The 17820-nt window shown below is 40.2% G+C and overlaps 1 protein-coding gene across 1 annotated transcript; it reads right to left on the bottom strand.

The window, feature by feature from the left end:
• Positions 1–230: 230 nt before the first annotated feature.
• Positions 231–1668, bottom strand: LOC109212573 (protein RSI-1). The gene is made up of 3 exons (XM_019376225.1): positions 1466–1668; positions 1309–1333; positions 231–718 (listed from the first exon to the last, which is right to left on the bottom strand). The coding sequence occupies exons 1-3, from the start codon at positions 1547–1549 to the stop codon at positions 537–539; spliced, it is 291 nt and encodes a 96-aa protein (XP_019231770.1). The 5' UTR covers positions 1550–1668; the 3' UTR covers positions 231–536.
• Between the last annotated feature and the right edge of the window lie 16152 nt (positions 1669–17820).

The following is a 17820-nucleotide window of genomic DNA, read 5'->3' as shown; positions in this document are numbered from 1 at the left end:
CTCTGTCACACAAGATTTTTGTATAGACAATTGTTTATTGGTTCTCTTTTATTTTTCTCCCGCTCAAACAGCAAGATTTTATACAGCTAACTTAGAAACTAGTTCAAAGTTGTTAGATGAAAAAAGTCCCAACTCAAAGCTCAAAGGAGAAAAATATCAGAACTGCAAAATTAAAAATCATGAAATAGACTCGATTCAATAAATAAGTTATTACATTTTCATAACAATAAAATTAAAAATTATAAAATAGACTCGATTCAATAAATAAGTTATTACATTCTCATGATGGTAAAAACAAACTACAACAACAACTCAATTCCAAACAAGTTGGAGTCGGCTTATGAATCCTCGGACCATATTGCTCCGGTACGACAACTCATCTTAGACTTCAGTAACAACAAAGTAGAGAAATACAAAACGTGTAAATATACTTAAAACTGCAAAAGAAATTAAGTTACGCCGATACAAAAACACAACGACAATAGTCTTTTTTTCGACTATTAATTATATTGAAAGAATTTCGCCCTAATTAATATTTAAGGGCATTTTGGTTTTCCTTCTTGAGTCTTCCAATTGTTGTAGCAAGGGCATGTTTGTTTGTGGCCATAAACTCCACGAGGCACACACAAGCAAGTAGCACAACACTTTTGACAAAAGAACATACATGGCTTCTTGTGTGATGTTGCTGAGCATCGATAAGTACATCTTGGCTTGCAATCTATTAACAACACCACATAAAAAAAAATTAAAAAATATGGAAATTTACATCAAATATTAAGAATCATTGCAATTAATTTATTAAACATCGAATGGTATGAGCTCATGGCTTAAAACCGCTTTTTTAAGCCACTCCAAACGGGCTCTTACTCCTTGACCTAACTTGATGTCGGTTATTAGCGGGAAAGAGAAAGGGATGCTACGCTACGGATTGGGTTTGAACCAATGTATGGAGCTCATAAAATGAGTTAGCCCTCGACCCTGATGTCAGGATTTCAAATACGATGTAATCAAGTGAAGTGACCGAATGAAATGTTGAATTGATTCAACACTGAATCCCAGATCTACATAGACGACTAATGGTAAGGGCCGGGATTCATTTTTCGTTCTTCTAAAATTTTGCAGATACTTCTTATTTTATCACTTTGCTAATATAAGTTCTTTTTATTTTCCTAGTACTAATAATATTCATAACTTTAAAATCTTAGATTCGTCACAGACAATATATAACTACTATATATACTCCATCACAAATAACAACATTTTCCTATACATAAGGATCCAAAGGAAATAGCGTAAGTGTATATATACCTCTAGGCTGGAGATTGTTGTAACCCTGCCAAAATGAAGAAAAACACACATAAAATTAAAAGGGTTTGCTAAACAAAATCTCTATTGTTTTTTTTCTTCTAATGACTAATTAGTAGTGATATAAACATAAAACATTTATATATATATATGTATTTACCTCAACCATATTGGTGAAAGTGAGCAATATCAAGAACATTGACAGAAGCAACAAGAAGCTAACATTGTATCCACTTTTTGCCATATTCTTCTTCTCTTCAAAGGGAACTAAACTGAGTATTTTGCTTTAGTAATGAAGATAACAAAAAAGATATAATAAGAAGAGAAGAATGAAAATGTTGGAAGTAGAAGAAGTGAAGTGAGAATATTTATAGAGGGATTTAATTTTGAGGGGACAAAAAAAAATTAATTAATGTGGCGAATATTAGGGCGTGAAAATGGGACCAAACCACAAGAAAAGTCCATGTTATAATTGATTCTTAATTATGAAAAAGGATAAGCGTTGAAAGCGCCGTGTTTGCTGTGTTATAATTTTGTCAAATTTTTTCTAGCAATATGTTTGTTGAGTCGTTTTCTTGGATCTTGAAATATTAAAGACAAATAGAATTCCATCAATTTTTTTATGTTGCTTTCCTTACTCTCTTATATTTCTCAATGCTGCCAAAAATGAGATAATTTTATTAGTGGTCATTGAACTTTTGTGTTTGTTACCCAAAAGTCACTTTTTCTTTTTGTTATATAAACATCATTTAACTTTGTGTTTATTACACAAAAGTCACTTTTCTAGGCTACTAATATATTTTGAATTAACATTAAGAAAAAATAAAAATACGAATATATTATAAAAAATAATAAATAAAATAATATTAAGTAATTTTATTTATAAATAAAATACATAGTTAAAAATATATTATATAGTATATAATATAGAAGGTATTACATAAATATGAAGGTTTATATAATATCAAGGGCATAATAGACTTTTCAAGTAAAAAAGTTACTTTTGTGATAACTAGAGAAAAGTAAAATGATTTTTGTGTAACAAAAGAAAGAAAAATGACTTTTGTGTAATGAATACAAAGTTGAATAATTTTTACGTAACAAAAAAAAAAATGGCGTTTGGGTAACAAACACACAAGTTTACTGATCATGGATAAAATTAACTCTGCCTAAAATGGATGATATTTGTCCAAATTAAGAGGAAATTTCACTAATGATCCTTCAAGTTAAGGTTTGTAATACAAAACTTAGTTTTCTTATTTTTTTTTTTTGTAATATAAAAGTCATTTTAGCACATCCTAATTAACAGAAATATAAAAATGACCAATATAAATTTTTGCGGAAAAACTGATGAGGCTATCCTAATCCTCTAATTAATAGTAAAATGGATTAACAACTTTGAATTGAAATAAAAAAATATAAATTTTGATCGAAAAATGTCACGACCCGGACTCCCACCCTCGGGAGTCGTGATAGCGCCTACTCGTGAAAGCTAGGCAAGCCGAGTATTATATCTTATGACCCTTATTCTTAACCTTTTAGCAATTTTTAAATTAACATGCGATTAACAGCGGAATAATAACAATAATAAAAGAAATGCGACGAAATCTAATAACTTAGCCAAATACGAGTACGAATATACAAAACACGTCTCTACCCAGAATTGGTGTCACAATATGGACCATCTACAAATACCACAAACAGTTGTTTGGAAAGAAAGATACAATCTGTCTCGGAAGTAAATAAAAACAGAATATAAAAGATAGATGAGGATGGCAAGGCCTGCGGACGTCTGCAGGACTACCTCGGGTCTCCACTGGACTGAAGGCAACAACCACTCTAAGGCCCAAAAGCTCCGGTACCGAGATCTGCACACAGTGCAGAGTGTCGTATCAGCACGACCGACCCCATGTGCTGGTAAGTGTCGAGCCTAACCTCGACGAAGTAGTGACGAGGCTAGGACAAGACTACCAAATAAACATGTGCAGTTAAAGCATATACGGCAAGTAATAATGACGGGAACTAGCAATTAAAGATGGGAAGGGGAACATGCTGCGGTGGAATATCAAGTACCAACAGTAACTCAGGAGAAAATCATAAAGAACATTACAAAGTTCGCATCAGTAAGAATAAGAAAACAGTAACAAATCACTATCCACTTTTATCCTTTATTGTGCGCGACCCGATCCAAATAATATAACACTATTGCGGCGTGCAACCCGACCCAAATCATATATCACTGTTGTGGCGTGCAACCCGATCTAATCATATATCACTGCTGCGGCGTGCAACCCGACCCCTCTTGTCCTTCCTTATTACTCCATATTGCGGCGTGCAACCCGATCCCATATAATATTGTTGCGGCGTGCAACCCGATCCTGATATACAATTCAACACCAATCATAAAAGAATCCCGGCAAGGGAACAATAAGGAAATAACAATATCCTCGCAAGGGAATCAACAATGAGAATAAAATACGTCCCGGCAAGGGAATCAACTATAACCAAACTTGTACCAACATTTAACTTCAAAAATGAAACCTCAACTGGAACCAATACTCAACCATAAACAAATACCACGAGAATAATCATAATTCTTCCCCAACACGGAGAATCAACAACTTAGGCATTTGTAGTACTTATTAAAAACACAACGATTTCCAATTTAAGACTCACGGGCATGCTTGAAAACGACGTATAGATACTCGTCACCACACCTATACGTCGTACACTGCACTAGCACTTAGCAAATATAACACAATACCTATTCCCTCAATCTAAGGTTAGACCAAACACTTACCTCGAACTTCCACGACCAACTCAAGCCTCAAACACCGCTTTTTCTTTAGAATTCGCCTCCAAATTACTTGTATCTAGTCCAAATTAATTTAACAACATTAATAAATGCTAAAGAATTCATACTCAATGCTTAATTATAATTTCTTTTTATCATTTTCCCCAAAAAGTCAAAATTCGACCCCGGGCCCGCTTGGTCAAAACTCGAGGTTCGGACTAAAATCCGATCACCCGTTCACCACGAGCCCGAATATGCAATTAGTTTCGAAATCCGACCCCAAAACAAGGACTAAATCCCAATTATTTCAAAAATCCTAATTCTACCCAAATCCCTAATTTCTACCATAAAAACCCTAAATTTTTGGATGAAGATTGATGAAATGCAAATGGAAATTGAAAGAAAAAGGCTTAGAATCATATACCAAAACTTTGGGGAAGAACTTGCCTCTTGAAAATCGCCTAAATGCTCTCTAGTTTTGAAAATATGACGTTATGGGCTAAATTCCCGTTTTGCTACTGTTTTTAATTCACTGGACAGGCCGTCTTTGCGTTCGCGAGAGACCTGTTACGTTCGCGAAGGGTCATGCCCAGATACCTTCGCGTTCGCGTTGAACGGCTCGCGTTCACGGAGCTTTGGCTCCTCAAGCCTTCGCGTTCGCGGTCAAGTGGCCGCATTCACGTAGAACAATATCCTTCCCCCAATCCCGGCCAAAAAGGCCTTCGCGTTCGCGATAGCAGGTCCGCGTTCGCGAAGGGTAACACCCCCAAGGCTTCGCGTTCGCGACCTGTGTCTCGCATTCATGTAGAAGGAATCTTCCTTCAGACTGACTTACCCTTCGCGTTTGCGAGAGTCTCTCCGTAAACGCGAAGAACAAAACTTCAGCACACCATAAACAGAAAAACCTGCAACTTTTCTAAGTGTAAAAACATTCCGAAATCTATACAAAACTGACCCGAGCCCTCGGGGCTCCAACCAAACATGCATACTAACTCAAAAATATCATATGGACTTACTCGTGCGATCAAATCGCCAAATTAACATCTTTAACAACGGATTTAGCATCAAAATTAAAGAAAATCTCAAGAACACTTTTCAAATTTTAACAACCGAGTGTCCGATTCACGTCATATGAAGTCCGTTTCTTACCATATTATACAGGCTCAACCCAAATACCATATAAGACCTGTACCGGGATCCGGAATTAAAATACGGGCCCGTTACCATCAATTTCAAATACATTTAATTTTCCAAAAACTCTTAAAATTTCAGTTAAACAACTTTCTTCAAAAAATCATTTCTCGGGCTTGGGACCTCGAAATTCAATTCCGGGCATACGCCCAAGTCCCATATTTTTCTATCGACCTTCCTGGACCGTTAAATCACGGGTCTGGGTCCGTTTACCTAAAATATTAATCGAAGTCAACTTAAATTTAATTTTAAAGGCCAAATTCGCATTTTTATCAAGTTTTCACATAAAAGCGTTCTGGATATCGGACCGCACAGCAAATCGAGGTGAGATAAAAGGAAGCTTTTAAGGCCCCGGAACACAGAATTTACTTGTAAATGAAGTGATGACCTTTTGGGTCATCACATCCTCCACCTTTAAAACAATCGTTCGTCCTCGAACAGACATAGAAAAGAAGTACATGAGTCGGGGAAAAGATGGGGATATCGGCTCCACATATTGGACTCGGACTCCCAGGTAGCTGCCTCGGCAGGCTGACCTCTCCACCGAACACGAACAGAAGGGAAACTCTTCGATCTCAACTAACGAACCTGTCGGTCTAGAATAGCTACCGGCTTCTCCTCATAGGACAAGTCCTTGTCCAACTGGATAGTGCTAAAGTCTAACACGTGGGATGGATCGCCGTGATACTTCCGAAGCATGGACACATGAAATACTGGATGCACGGCTGAAAAATTCGGCAGCAACGTAAGTCTATAAGCCACCTCTCCCACTCGATCAAGAATCTCAAAGGGGCCAATGAACCTAGGGCTTAGCTTGCCCTTCTTTCCGAATCTCATCGCGCTTTTCATAGGCGGCACCCGAAGCAACACCCTCTCACCGACCATGAATGCCACATCACGAACTTTACAGTCGGCATAACTCTTTTGCCTGGACTGAGTTATACGAAGCCTATCCTGAATGATCTTCACCTTGTCCAAGGCATCCTGCACTAGATCTGTACCCAACAACCGAGCCTCTTCTGGCTCAAACCACCCAACCGACGACCGACACCGCCTACCATATAAAGCCTCGTAGGGAGCCATCTGGATGCTCGACCGGTAAGTTGTAGGCAAACTCCACTAAAGGCAAGAACTGATCCCACGACCCTCCAAAGTCCATAACATGAGCTCGGAGCATATTACCTCCAAAATCTGAACTAGTACCCTCGGACTGTCCGTCCGTCTGGGGATGAAATGCTGTGCTCAACTCAACTCGTGTGCCTAACTCACGCTGAACAACCCTCCAGAAATGTGAGGTAAACTGCGTACCTCGATCAGAAATGATAGATATGGGCACACCATTAAGACGAACAATCTCCCGAATATAAATCTCAGCTAACCTCTCAGAAGAATAAGAGACTGCCACAGGAATGAAATACGCTGACTTAGTCAGCCTATTAACAATAACCCACACTGCATCGAACTTCCTCTGAGTCCGTGGGAGTCCATCAACAAAGTCCATAGTGATACGCTCCCACTTCCACTCAGGAAGCTCAATCCTCTAAAACAAACCACCAGGTCTCTGATGCTCGTACTTTACCTGCTGACAATTCAAACACCGAGCCACATGTGCACCAATATCCTTCTTCATCCTCCTTCACCAACAATGCCGCCGCAAGTCCTGATACATCTTAGCGGCGCCCGGGTGAATACCGGGAACTATGTGCCTCCTCTAGAATCAACTCACGAAGCCCATCCATATTAGGCACACAAATACGACCATGCATCCTCAAAACTCCATCATCTCCAACTGTAACCTGCTTGGCACCACTGTGTCTCTAAGGATAAGCAAATGAGGATCATCATACTGCCGATCTCGAATACGCTCAAATAATGAAGAACGAGCGACTGTACAAGCTAACACGCGGCTGGGCTCAGAAACATCCAACCTCACGAACTAATTGGCCAAAGCCTGAACATCCAAAGCAAGCGGTCTCTCACCGACTGGAATATACGCAAGGCTGCCCATACTGGCTGACTTTCTACTCAATGCATCGGCCACCACATTGGCCTTTCCTGGATGATACAAGATGGTGATATCATATTCCTTCAACAGCTCCAACCATCTTCTCCGCCTCAAATTTAGCTCCTTCTTCTTGAACAAGTATTGCAAACTCTTGTGATCCGTGAACACCTCACATGACACGCCATACAAATAATGCATCCAAATCTTCAGCGCGTGAACAATGGCTGCTAACTCCAAATCATGAAATTGATAACTCTTCTCGTGGATCTTCAGCTATCGCGAAGCATATGGAATAACTTTGCCATTCTGCATCAACACCGCACCAAGTCCAATATGCGATGCATCACAATACACTGTATATAGCCCTAAACCTGTGGGCAAAACCAACACTGGCGCTGTAGTCAAAGCTGTCTTGAGCTTCTGCAAGCTCGCCTTACACTCATCTGACCACCTAAATTGGGCACCCTTCTGGGTCAACCTGGTTATCGGGGCTGCAATAGATAAAAACCTCTCCACAAACCGACGGTAGTAACCCACCAAACCCAAGAAACTCCGGATCTCTGTAGCTGATGCGGGTCTAGGCCAGTCCTTGACTACCTCTATCTTCTTCGGATCTACCTGAATACCCTCTGCTAATACAACATTACCTAAGAAAGCAACTGATCCCAACCAAAGCTCGCACTTCGAAAACTTAACATACAACTGACTATCTCTCAAAGTTTGAAGAACAACTCTCAAATGCTGCTCATGCTCCTCTCGGCTGCGGGAATAAATCAAAATATCATCAATGAAGACTATCACGAATAAAAGCTGCTGGGGCGTTTGTCAACCCGAATGACATCACCAAGAACTCATAATGCCCGTAACGAGTGCAGAAAGCTGTCTTAGGGACATCGGATGCCCTAATCCTCAACTGATGGTAGCCAGATCTCAAGTCAATCTTCGAGAACACCTTGGTACCCTGAAGCTTATCAAACAAATCATCAATCCTCGGCAATGGATACTTATTCTTGATTGTAACCTTGTTCAACTGCCGGTAATCTATACACATCCTCATCGATCCGCCCTTCTTCTTAACAAACAACACCGGCGCACCCCAAAGCGAGACACTAGGTCTAATAAAGCCCTTATCAAGCAAGTATTGAAACTGCTCCTTCAATTGTTTCAACTCTGGCGGGGCCATATGATACGGAGGGATAGAAATGGGCTGAGTGCCCAGAGCAAATCAATGCAAAAGTCAATATCCCTGTCGGGCGGCATACCCCACAGGTCTGCAGGAAATACCTCTGGAAACTCTTGAACAATAGGCACATAATCCATAAAAGGAACCTCGGCACTAGAATCACGAACATACGCCAAATAGGCAAAACATCCCTTTTCAACCATACGCCGAGCCTTCATATATGAGATAACCCTACGGGTGGAATAACCAGGAGTCCCTCTCTACTCTAAAGGAGGCAACCCTGGCAAGGCTAAGGTCACAGTCTTGGCATGACAGTCCAAGATAGCGTGGTAAGGTGATAACCAATCCATCCCTAGTATGACATCAAAATCAACCATATCCAATAGTAACAAGTCTACTTGGGTCTCAAGACCCCCAATCACAACCATACAAGTATAATGAACACGATCTACCATAATAGAATCACCCATCGGTGTAGACACATATACACGAGCACTCAAAGAATCACTAGGCATGACCAGGTTCGGGGCAAAATAAGATGACACATAGGAGTATGTAGACCCTGGGTCAAATAGAACTGAAACATCTCTACTACAGACCAGAACGGTACCTTTGATAACTGCATCGGAGGCCTCAAACTCGGGCTTGGGCCCCACCACTCTAAGTTACGTCCCTGGGACGTCCTCCTGTTGGCTGTCCTCCACCTCTAGCAGCCTGACCTCCACCTCTAATACCTCTAGCTCCACCTCTAGCACCTCTATCCCCACCCCTAGTTGGCTGAGCGGGCGGTGGAACACCTGGTGCCTGAACCATAGCACGGGAACCCTGCTGCTGCGACTGAACACCCACTAATCTCAGACAAGCCCTTCGGATATGACCATACTCACCGCACTGAAAACATCCACCTGAGTGCTACGGCTAAGGGAACTGAGACTGACCCCGGCGGGCCTGCCGACCATGAGAATAACTCTGAATAGGAGGTGCTCTGATAGGAGCTGATGGTGCACAGTTGGAATGCTGATCAGAATACTGTATATGAGGACCACGGCCACCTGAAGCACCATGAGATGTCTGATGTGCTAAATGAAACGGCCTGGCAGGATAGCCCCTGCCAAAAGAATCCCTGCCTCCAGATGAGGCACCACTGAACCTGCCTGAATGACGGGGCCTCTTGTCAGACCCCTGACCACTACCCTGCGATAGAACCATCTCAACTCTCCTGGACATATTGGCCGTATCCTGAAAAGAAATCTCGCTCCCAGTCTCCTTAGCCATCTGCAATTGAATCGACTGAGCGAGTCCTTCAATGAACCTCCTCTCTCTCTCTCTCTCTCTCTCTTTCTCTCTCTCTCTCTCTCTCGGTGGGAAGTATGATAAGAGCATGACAGGCCAAAACAATAAATCTGGTCTCGTACTGAGTGACGGTTATAGAACCCTATTGGAGACGCTCAAACTGCCTCCGATAGTCTTTTCTCTGAGTAATCGGAAGAAACTTCTAGAAATAGCTGAGAGAACTGATCCCAAATCAAGGCAAGCGACCCAGCTGGCCTAGCCAAACAATAATCCCTCCACCAAGTCTTGGCGGAACCTGACAGACAGAAAGCAGCAAAGTTGAACCCAACCCATTGGTCTCCACTATCCCCATGTTCCAAAGAACCTCATGACATCTGTCTAAGTAATCTTAGGGATCCTCTGAAGATGTACCACCAAAAGTAGTAGTGAACAGCTTGGTGAACCTGTCCAATCTCCACAAAGCATCGGCAGACATAGCTGCTCCATCATCGGTCTGAGCTACTACACTCGGCTGAACTGCTCCAACTAGCTGAGCTGTTGGAGTTTGAAATTGGGGAGCCATCTGCTCCGGAGTGCGAGTAGCGGGAGTCTGTACTCCTTCCCCAGCCTGAGAGACGGCTGGTGCTACAGGAAGTAAGCCTCCCTGGGTGACACTCTCCATAAGGCCCACTAGATGGACCGGAGCATCCTGGAGTAGCAATGAATCCCCACTGGAAATGTTTGGGTCGGAACCTCATCATCAAACTGTACCTGAGGCTCCGCCACTGGTGCTACTGCTCTGGGCTCATCTCTGCCCTGGCTCAGCCCCTAGTACAGCCTCGTCCTCTGCCCCTCGTGGGAACTACTGCTGGGGGCTCGGGCTGCTGGTCAGCGGATGAAGAAGCACGTGTTCTCGCCATCTGCAAAAGAACAGAGTAGAAACTCAATTAGCATTGAGAAACCAAACCGCACGACAGAGATGGATAGAAGTGAATTGTTCCTAACTCTGTAGCCTCTAGGGGATAAGCGCAGACGTCTCCGTACCGATCACTCAGTTCTACCAAGCTTGTCCGTGAATTGTGAGACCTAAGAAACCTAGGGCTCTGATACCAACTTGTCACGACCCGGACTTTCCACCCTCGGGAGTCGTGATGGCGCCTACTCATGAAAGCTAGGCAAGCCGAGTATTATATATCTTATTACCCTTCTTCATAACCTTTTAGCAATTTTAAATTAACATGCGATTAACAACGGAATAATAACAATAATAAAAGAAATACGGAAGACAAAATCTGATAATTTAGCCAAATACGAGTACGAAAATACAAAACACGTCTCTACCCAGAACAGGTTTCACAATATTCACGGACCATCTACGAATACTACAAACAGTTATCTGGAAAGAAAGATACAATCTGTCTCTGAAGTAAATGAAAACAGAATATAAAGATACATGGGGACACCAAGGCCTGCGGACGTTTGCAGGACTACCTCGGGTCTCTGTTGGACTGAAGGCAGCAACCACTCTAAGGTCCAAAAGCTCCGGTACCGAGATCTGCACACAGTGCAGAGTGTAGTATCAGCATAACCGACCCCATGTGCTGGTAAGTGCCGAGCCTAACCTCGGCGAAGTAGTGACGAGGCTAGGACAAGACTACCAAATAAACCTGTGCAGCTAAAGCATATACAACAAGTAATAATGACGGGAACTAGCAGTTAAAGATGGGAAGGGGAACATGCTGCGGGGGAATATCAAGTACCAACAGTAACTCAGGAGAAAAGCATAAAGAACATTTCAAAGTTCGCGTCAGTAAGAATTAGGAAATAGTAACAAATCACTATCCACTTTTATCCTTTATTGATGTGGCGCGTAACCGGATCCAAATCATATAACACCGTTGCTGCATGCAGCCTGATCCAAATCACATATCACTATTGCAGCGTGCAACCCGATCCAATCATATATCACTATTGCGGCGTGCAACCCGACCCCTCCTGTCCTTCCTTATTATTCCATGTTGTGGCGTGCAACCCGATCCCATATAATATTGTTGCGGCATGAAACCCTATCCAAATATACAATTCAACACAATCATAAAAGAATCCCGGCAAGGGAACAATAAGGAAACAACAATATCCCTGCAAGGGAATCAACAATGAGAATAAAATACGTCCCGGCAAAGGAATCAACTATAATCAAACATGTACCAACATTTAACTTCACAAATGAAACCTCAACTGGAATCAATACTCAACCATAAACAAATACCACGAGAATAATCATAATTCTTGCCCAACACGGAGAATCAACAACTTAAGCATTTGTAGTTCTTATTAAGAACACAACGATTTCCAATTTAAGACTCACGGGCATGCTTGACAACTACGTATAGATATTCGTCACCACACCTATACGTCGCACACTACACTAGCACATAGAAAATATAGCACAATACCTATTCCCTCAAGCTAAGGTTAGACCAAACACTTACCTCGAACTTCCACGGCCAACTCAAGCCTCAAACACCGCTTTTCCTTTAGAATTCGCCTCCAAATTACTTGTATCTAGTCCAAATTAATTTAACTACATCAATAAATGCTAAAGAATTCATACCCAATGCTTAATTATAGGTTTTCTATCATTTTCCCCAAAAAGTCAAAAATATACCCTGGCTCGCTTGGTCAAAACTCGAGGTTCGGACCAAAACCCGATCATCCATTCACCCACGAGCCTGAATATGCAATTAGTTTCGAAATCCGATCCCAAAACGAGGTCTAAATCTCAATTATTTCAAAAGCCCTAATTCTACCCAAATCCCTAATTTCTACCATAAAAACCCTAGATTTTTGGATGAAGATTGATGAAATGCAAAACGAAATTGAAAGAAAAAGGACTAGAATCATATACCAAAACTTTGGGGAAGAACTTGCCTCTTGAAAATTGCCTGAATGCTCTCTAGTTTTGAAAATATGAAGTTGTGAGCTAAATTCCCGTTTTGCTATTGTTTTTAATTCACTGGACAGGCCTTCTTCGCGTTCGCGAAGGGTCAGGCCCAGATGCTTTCGCATTCGCGTTGAACGTCTCGCGTTCGTGGAGCTTTGGCTCCTCAAGCCTTTGTGTTCGCGGTCAAGTGGTTGCGTTCGCGTAGATCAAAATCCCTTTCCCCAGGCCCGGCCAAAAAGGCCTTCGTGTTCGCGATAGCAGGTCCGCGTTCGCGAAGGGCAACACCCCCAAGGCTTCACGTTCGCGACCTGTGTCTCGCATTCGCATAGAAGGAATCTTCCTTCAGACTGACTGACCCTTCGCGAGAGTCCCTCTGCAAATGCGAAGAACAAAACTTTAGCACACCAGAAACAGAAAAACCTGCAACTTTTCTAAGTGTAAAAACATCCCGAAATCTATACAAAACTGACCCGAGCCTTCGGGGCTCCAAACCAAACATGCGTACTAACTCAAGAACATCATATGGACTTACTCGTGCGATCAAATCGCCAAATTAACATCTTTAACAACAAATTTAGCATCAAAATAAAAAAAAACTCAAGAACACTTAAGTTTCAAATTTTAACAACCGAGTGTCCGATTCACGTCATATAAAGTCCGTTTCTTACCAAATTTTACAGGCTCAACCCAAATACCATATAAGACCTGTACCGGACTTTAGAACCAAAATACGAGCCCAGTACCATCAATTTCAAATACATTTAAATTTCCAAAAACTCTTAAAATTTCTGTTAAATAATTTTCTTCAAAAATTTATTTCTCGGGCTAGGGACCTCGGAATTCAATTCCGGACATATGCCCAAATCTTATATTTTTCTACGGACCTTCCGGGACCGTCAAATCACGGGTCCAGGTCCGTTTACCCAAATATTGACCGAAATCAACTTAAATTCAATTTTAAAGGCCAAATTAGCATTTTTATCAAATTTTCACATAAAAGCGTTCCGGATATACGCTCGGACCGTGCATGCAAATCGATGTGAGATAAAATGAGGCTTTTGAGACCTCGAAATACAAAATTTACTTGTAAATCAAGTGATGACCTTTTGGCTCATCACAAAAAATTGCACGATGTTATTGGTGTTTCTAAGAGAGTTAAGAGTGTGAAAGAGACGAATCATGACTAAACTACAGCATTTAAAAAGAAGTCTAGAGTTTTTAAGAACAAAGTATCTAAAGGGAATTTTGGATTTTTGTCGTAAATGTACAATTTAAATGGCACAACTATAGTAGATCATTTTAAATATTTCAATGAATTACCATATTGATGAGCTTATGAAAATGCAATAGCACAAATACACATTAATTTAAGATGCTGGCATGATTGAAAAGTTTTTAGCAATTGTCTATTTTTTGTTCAATATTAATAAAAAAGAACAATGATATAAAGCTGTTAACTTTATTGACAACCATTAAAAATGTTCAAAATTTTGAATTCAATATTCGAATTTTACGAATTTATTTGTTTGTTTGTATGGATCGGATGTTATTGCAAACCATTGATGTTGCTTACGAACAAAGTATCTAATTCACAATTGTGTGATGCACTTTTTAACTGTTTATGTTGCTTAATAGGCGCATTTTGGGGAGAAATTCAAAAATAGCCAGATTTATAAGTGGTCATTCAAAAATAGTCACAGTATCAAAAGTAATCGAAATATAGCCACTATTCATGTAAAGATAAATCTGAACGAAAACATTATCCAAAATCCGAAAAAATACTCCAGTATAATATACTGGAATTCCAGTATAATATACTGGAGAGTGGAGTACAGTGCTCCAATCTCCAGTATATTATACTGGAACTTTCCGCGTGTTGGAGTTCCAGCATAATATCCTGAAAGTTCATACACAGGTATACCGATCTCCAGTATATCATGCTGGAACTCTCCGTGTTGCAGCAAAATAGTGGCTATTTTAAATGACTTTGTAAACGTTGGCTATTTTTAAATGATCAGTCCGAAAACTGACTAGCCCATGCTATTTTAACCGCATTTTGTCAGTTCATTCAAGTATAAGCAGCAATGTTTAGTCTGTTAACCCTTGGTACGTCAATTGGTAATTTTTAAAGTGAATTCAACTATGAGCAGTAGTTTTGCATATAGTTTGTAAATTCAAATATGAGCATTAGTTTTTGTCATGATCACAGCTTAATAACTGCAACGACTAAGTTGTTATTTCAAATTAGAAAATAACTGTGTAAAATTTCAATAAATTAATTAGAGGATTAGGATAGCCACGTCAATTTCCAGCTAAAATTTATATTTTTCGTTTACTTTTATATATGTGTTAATTAGGCTACACTGAAATGATTTTCATGTTACCAAAATAATTGATTTTTGTGTTACAAAGCTTAATTTGAATGACCATTGATGATATTTACCCTTACAAATAATTATGGACTTTTTTCACTTTTAGCCCGCGTCAGAAACTATTTGCAATTGATAGCTGAAAAAGTATATAAAATTTGTATAATTTTTATATATAACATTCAGAATGTATATATATACACAAAAAATTATATATTTTTCGATTATTATTTTAAGAGCGGCTATATAATATTATTTTCTAATATTTTATTTATCCGTTAACTTTGTTCGGTATCTGAAGCCTATATATATATATATTTATACAAAAAATTATATATTTTTTGATTATTATTTTAATAGCGGTTATACAATATTATTTTTCTAATATTTTATTTATCGGTTAACTTTGTTCGGTATCTGAAGCCCACCGAACGGACCCAAGTCGAATTCATGTCGGATAAAGCGCTTCACATTCAAAGATTCAAGAACTCGAAGCTAAACCTTGAGTTAAGGGTCTGAAAAAAATCAGTTTAAAATTTATCGACTTTAATTATTTATCACGTGCCGCGATTATATAGACGATGAAAGAAGAATACTAGTGGGCACATGAGGTAACATGGTCCATATGCATATGTTTTTCTTTTTCTCTTCTAATAATATAATAATTTACTAAATTCTGCATATCACCGACTGAAAATTACGAGTAAAAGTCGTTAACGTGCAATGGTACCTTATAACTACATGCACAGTACGGACGTCATGCCTTATGACATTTGGTACATCCTGCACTAAAGGAAACCCCATGTTGATGTATTTATTGCAAATCTATATTTATATATATTGGAAATGCATCACATCTATTAACGAGTTTTATAGATTCAACTGAACTCATTATATTTGTATATCGATTACGTTCTTACGGTTAGTTATTATCCTTTTCTCGAGTTTTGTGTATACGTATACATGCAACAAAAAGGTTTTAAAATATATATACGCATAAAATAAAATTGTGTATTCATTCTTGTAACGACCTGGCCGGTCGTTTCGAGAGTTGTAGCCTCATTCCCCCATTTTCTGCTTCTTTTGTGTTCTACAGCTGTATTATGACTTATCGGGTTAGTTGGTTCGGGTCCGGAGTGCTTTCAGAATGAATTGAGACACTTAGTCTCTTATTTGAAAGCTTAAGTTGGAAAAGTTGACCGGATGTTGACTTATGTGTAAACGACCTCTGATTTGAATTTCGATAGTTCCGTTAGCCCCGTTAGGTGATTTTGGACTTAGTAGCGCGCCCGGATTGTGTTTACGAGGTCTGTAGTAGAATTATGCTTGAAATGCCGAAAGTTGGAAAATTGAAAAGTTTGACCGGGAGTGGACTTTTTGATATCGGGATTGGATATCCGGAAGTTGGACTAGATCCGTGGTGTCACTTATTACTTGTGTGCAAAATTTGAGGTCAATTAGACTTGATTTAATAGGTTTTGACGTTGTTTGTAGAATTCAAAAATTTCAAAGTTCATTAGGCTTGAATCCGTGTGTAATTCGTATTTTTGATGTTGTTGGAGGTGATTTGAAGATTCGACTAAGTTCGTATGATGTTATGGGACATGTTGGTATGTTTGGTTGAGGTACTGAGGGCCTCGGGTGAGTTTGGGGTGGTTAACGGATCATTTTTGTCCTTTGAGAGATAGCTGATCTGTTGGTTTTTGCTGTTGCTGGTTTCCTCTTACGCGTTCCTGAGGCAGGTCTCGGGTTTGCGAACCGTACCTGGAGGTTGAGGAAGATTTGTTCTTCGCGTTCGCGAAGGAGAGGAAGTGTTCGCGAAGGTTTAGGAGTAGAGTGCATCACGGACGTGAGTTGGGGAACGCGTTCGCGAAGAAGAGAAGAGGCAACCGGGGACCCCATTCATTTGGTCTACGCGTTCGCAGAGGTGAGGTCGCGTTCACGATGAGAGGGGTCAGTAAAGGTTCGCGTTTGCGAGTGGTTGATCACGTTCGCTTAGAAAAGATTTCTGGTCAGAGGCAATTTGTGCTTCGGGAATACGAGGGTGCTTCCACGTTCGCGGAGGAGGCGTACCTGGGCAGAATAGAAGATTCAAAAATGAGGGTTTTGAGTTCATATCACAAAAATGAATCGGGAGCTCGGTAGAAGGCGATTTTTGGAGAGGCTCTTGCGTGGGTGTTTGGGGTAAGTGATTACTATCTAATTTTGGTCAAATTTCATGATTATTTGTTTAATTCCACCATTTAATTTGTGATTTGGGGTGGAAATTGGGAAAAAGAGGAAGTGTTCTTGAGATGGAATTTTGAGGTTTTGAATGGGATTTTATTATCGGATTTGAGTAAATTTGATATGGTTAGACTCGTGAGCGAATGAGCTTTCGGGTTTTGAGACTTTTGTCGGATTTTGAGACGTTGGCCCGGGAGCTGGATTGAGCTAATTTTGTATTTTGGAATTTAATTTAGTAGTTTCTTATGGAATTGATTCATTTAGTATATATTAATTGTATTGTACTGTTTGTGGCTAGATTCGGGACGTTTGGAGTCCGATTTGAGAGGCAAATGCATTGCGGAGTAGAGATTTGCTCGGATTGAGGTAAGTTACAGTTATAAATCTGGTCTTGAGGGTATAAAACTCAGGATTTGGTATCATGTGATTATTTTGGAGGTGATGCACATGCTAGGTGACAGGCGTATGGGCGTGCACCGAGGGGATTGTGACTTGGTCCGTCCCGTGGATACTGTCAAGTTGAACAACTTA

This window comes from Nicotiana attenuata, unplaced genomic scaffold, assembly GCF_001879085.1.
Source record: "Nicotiana attenuata strain UT unplaced genomic scaffold, NIATTr2, whole genome shotgun sequence".
NCBI classification, from domain to species: domain Eukaryota; kingdom Viridiplantae; phylum Streptophyta; class Magnoliopsida; order Solanales; family Solanaceae; genus Nicotiana; species Nicotiana attenuata.
Note: the sequence above shows the minus strand (reverse complement) of the source record. Positions and strands in the feature narration are given on the sequence as shown.

What these genes read in the sequence shown, in the direction of transcription:
- LOC109212573 (XM_019376225.1), bottom strand. Translation starts at nt 1,549, where the DNA reads ATGGCAAAAAGTGGATACAATGTTAGCTTCTTGTTGCTTCTGTCAATG. An exon ending in CTTTCACCAATATGGTTGAG is followed by an intron (nt 1,334 to 1,465) that starts GTAAATACATAT and finishes TCATTTTGGCAG; the next exon opens with GGTTACAACAATCTCCAGCC. An exon ending in CAACAATCTCCAGCCTAGAG is followed by an intron (nt 719 to 1,308) that starts GTATATATACAC and finishes TGTTGTTAATAG; the next exon opens with ATTGCAAGCCAAGATGTACT.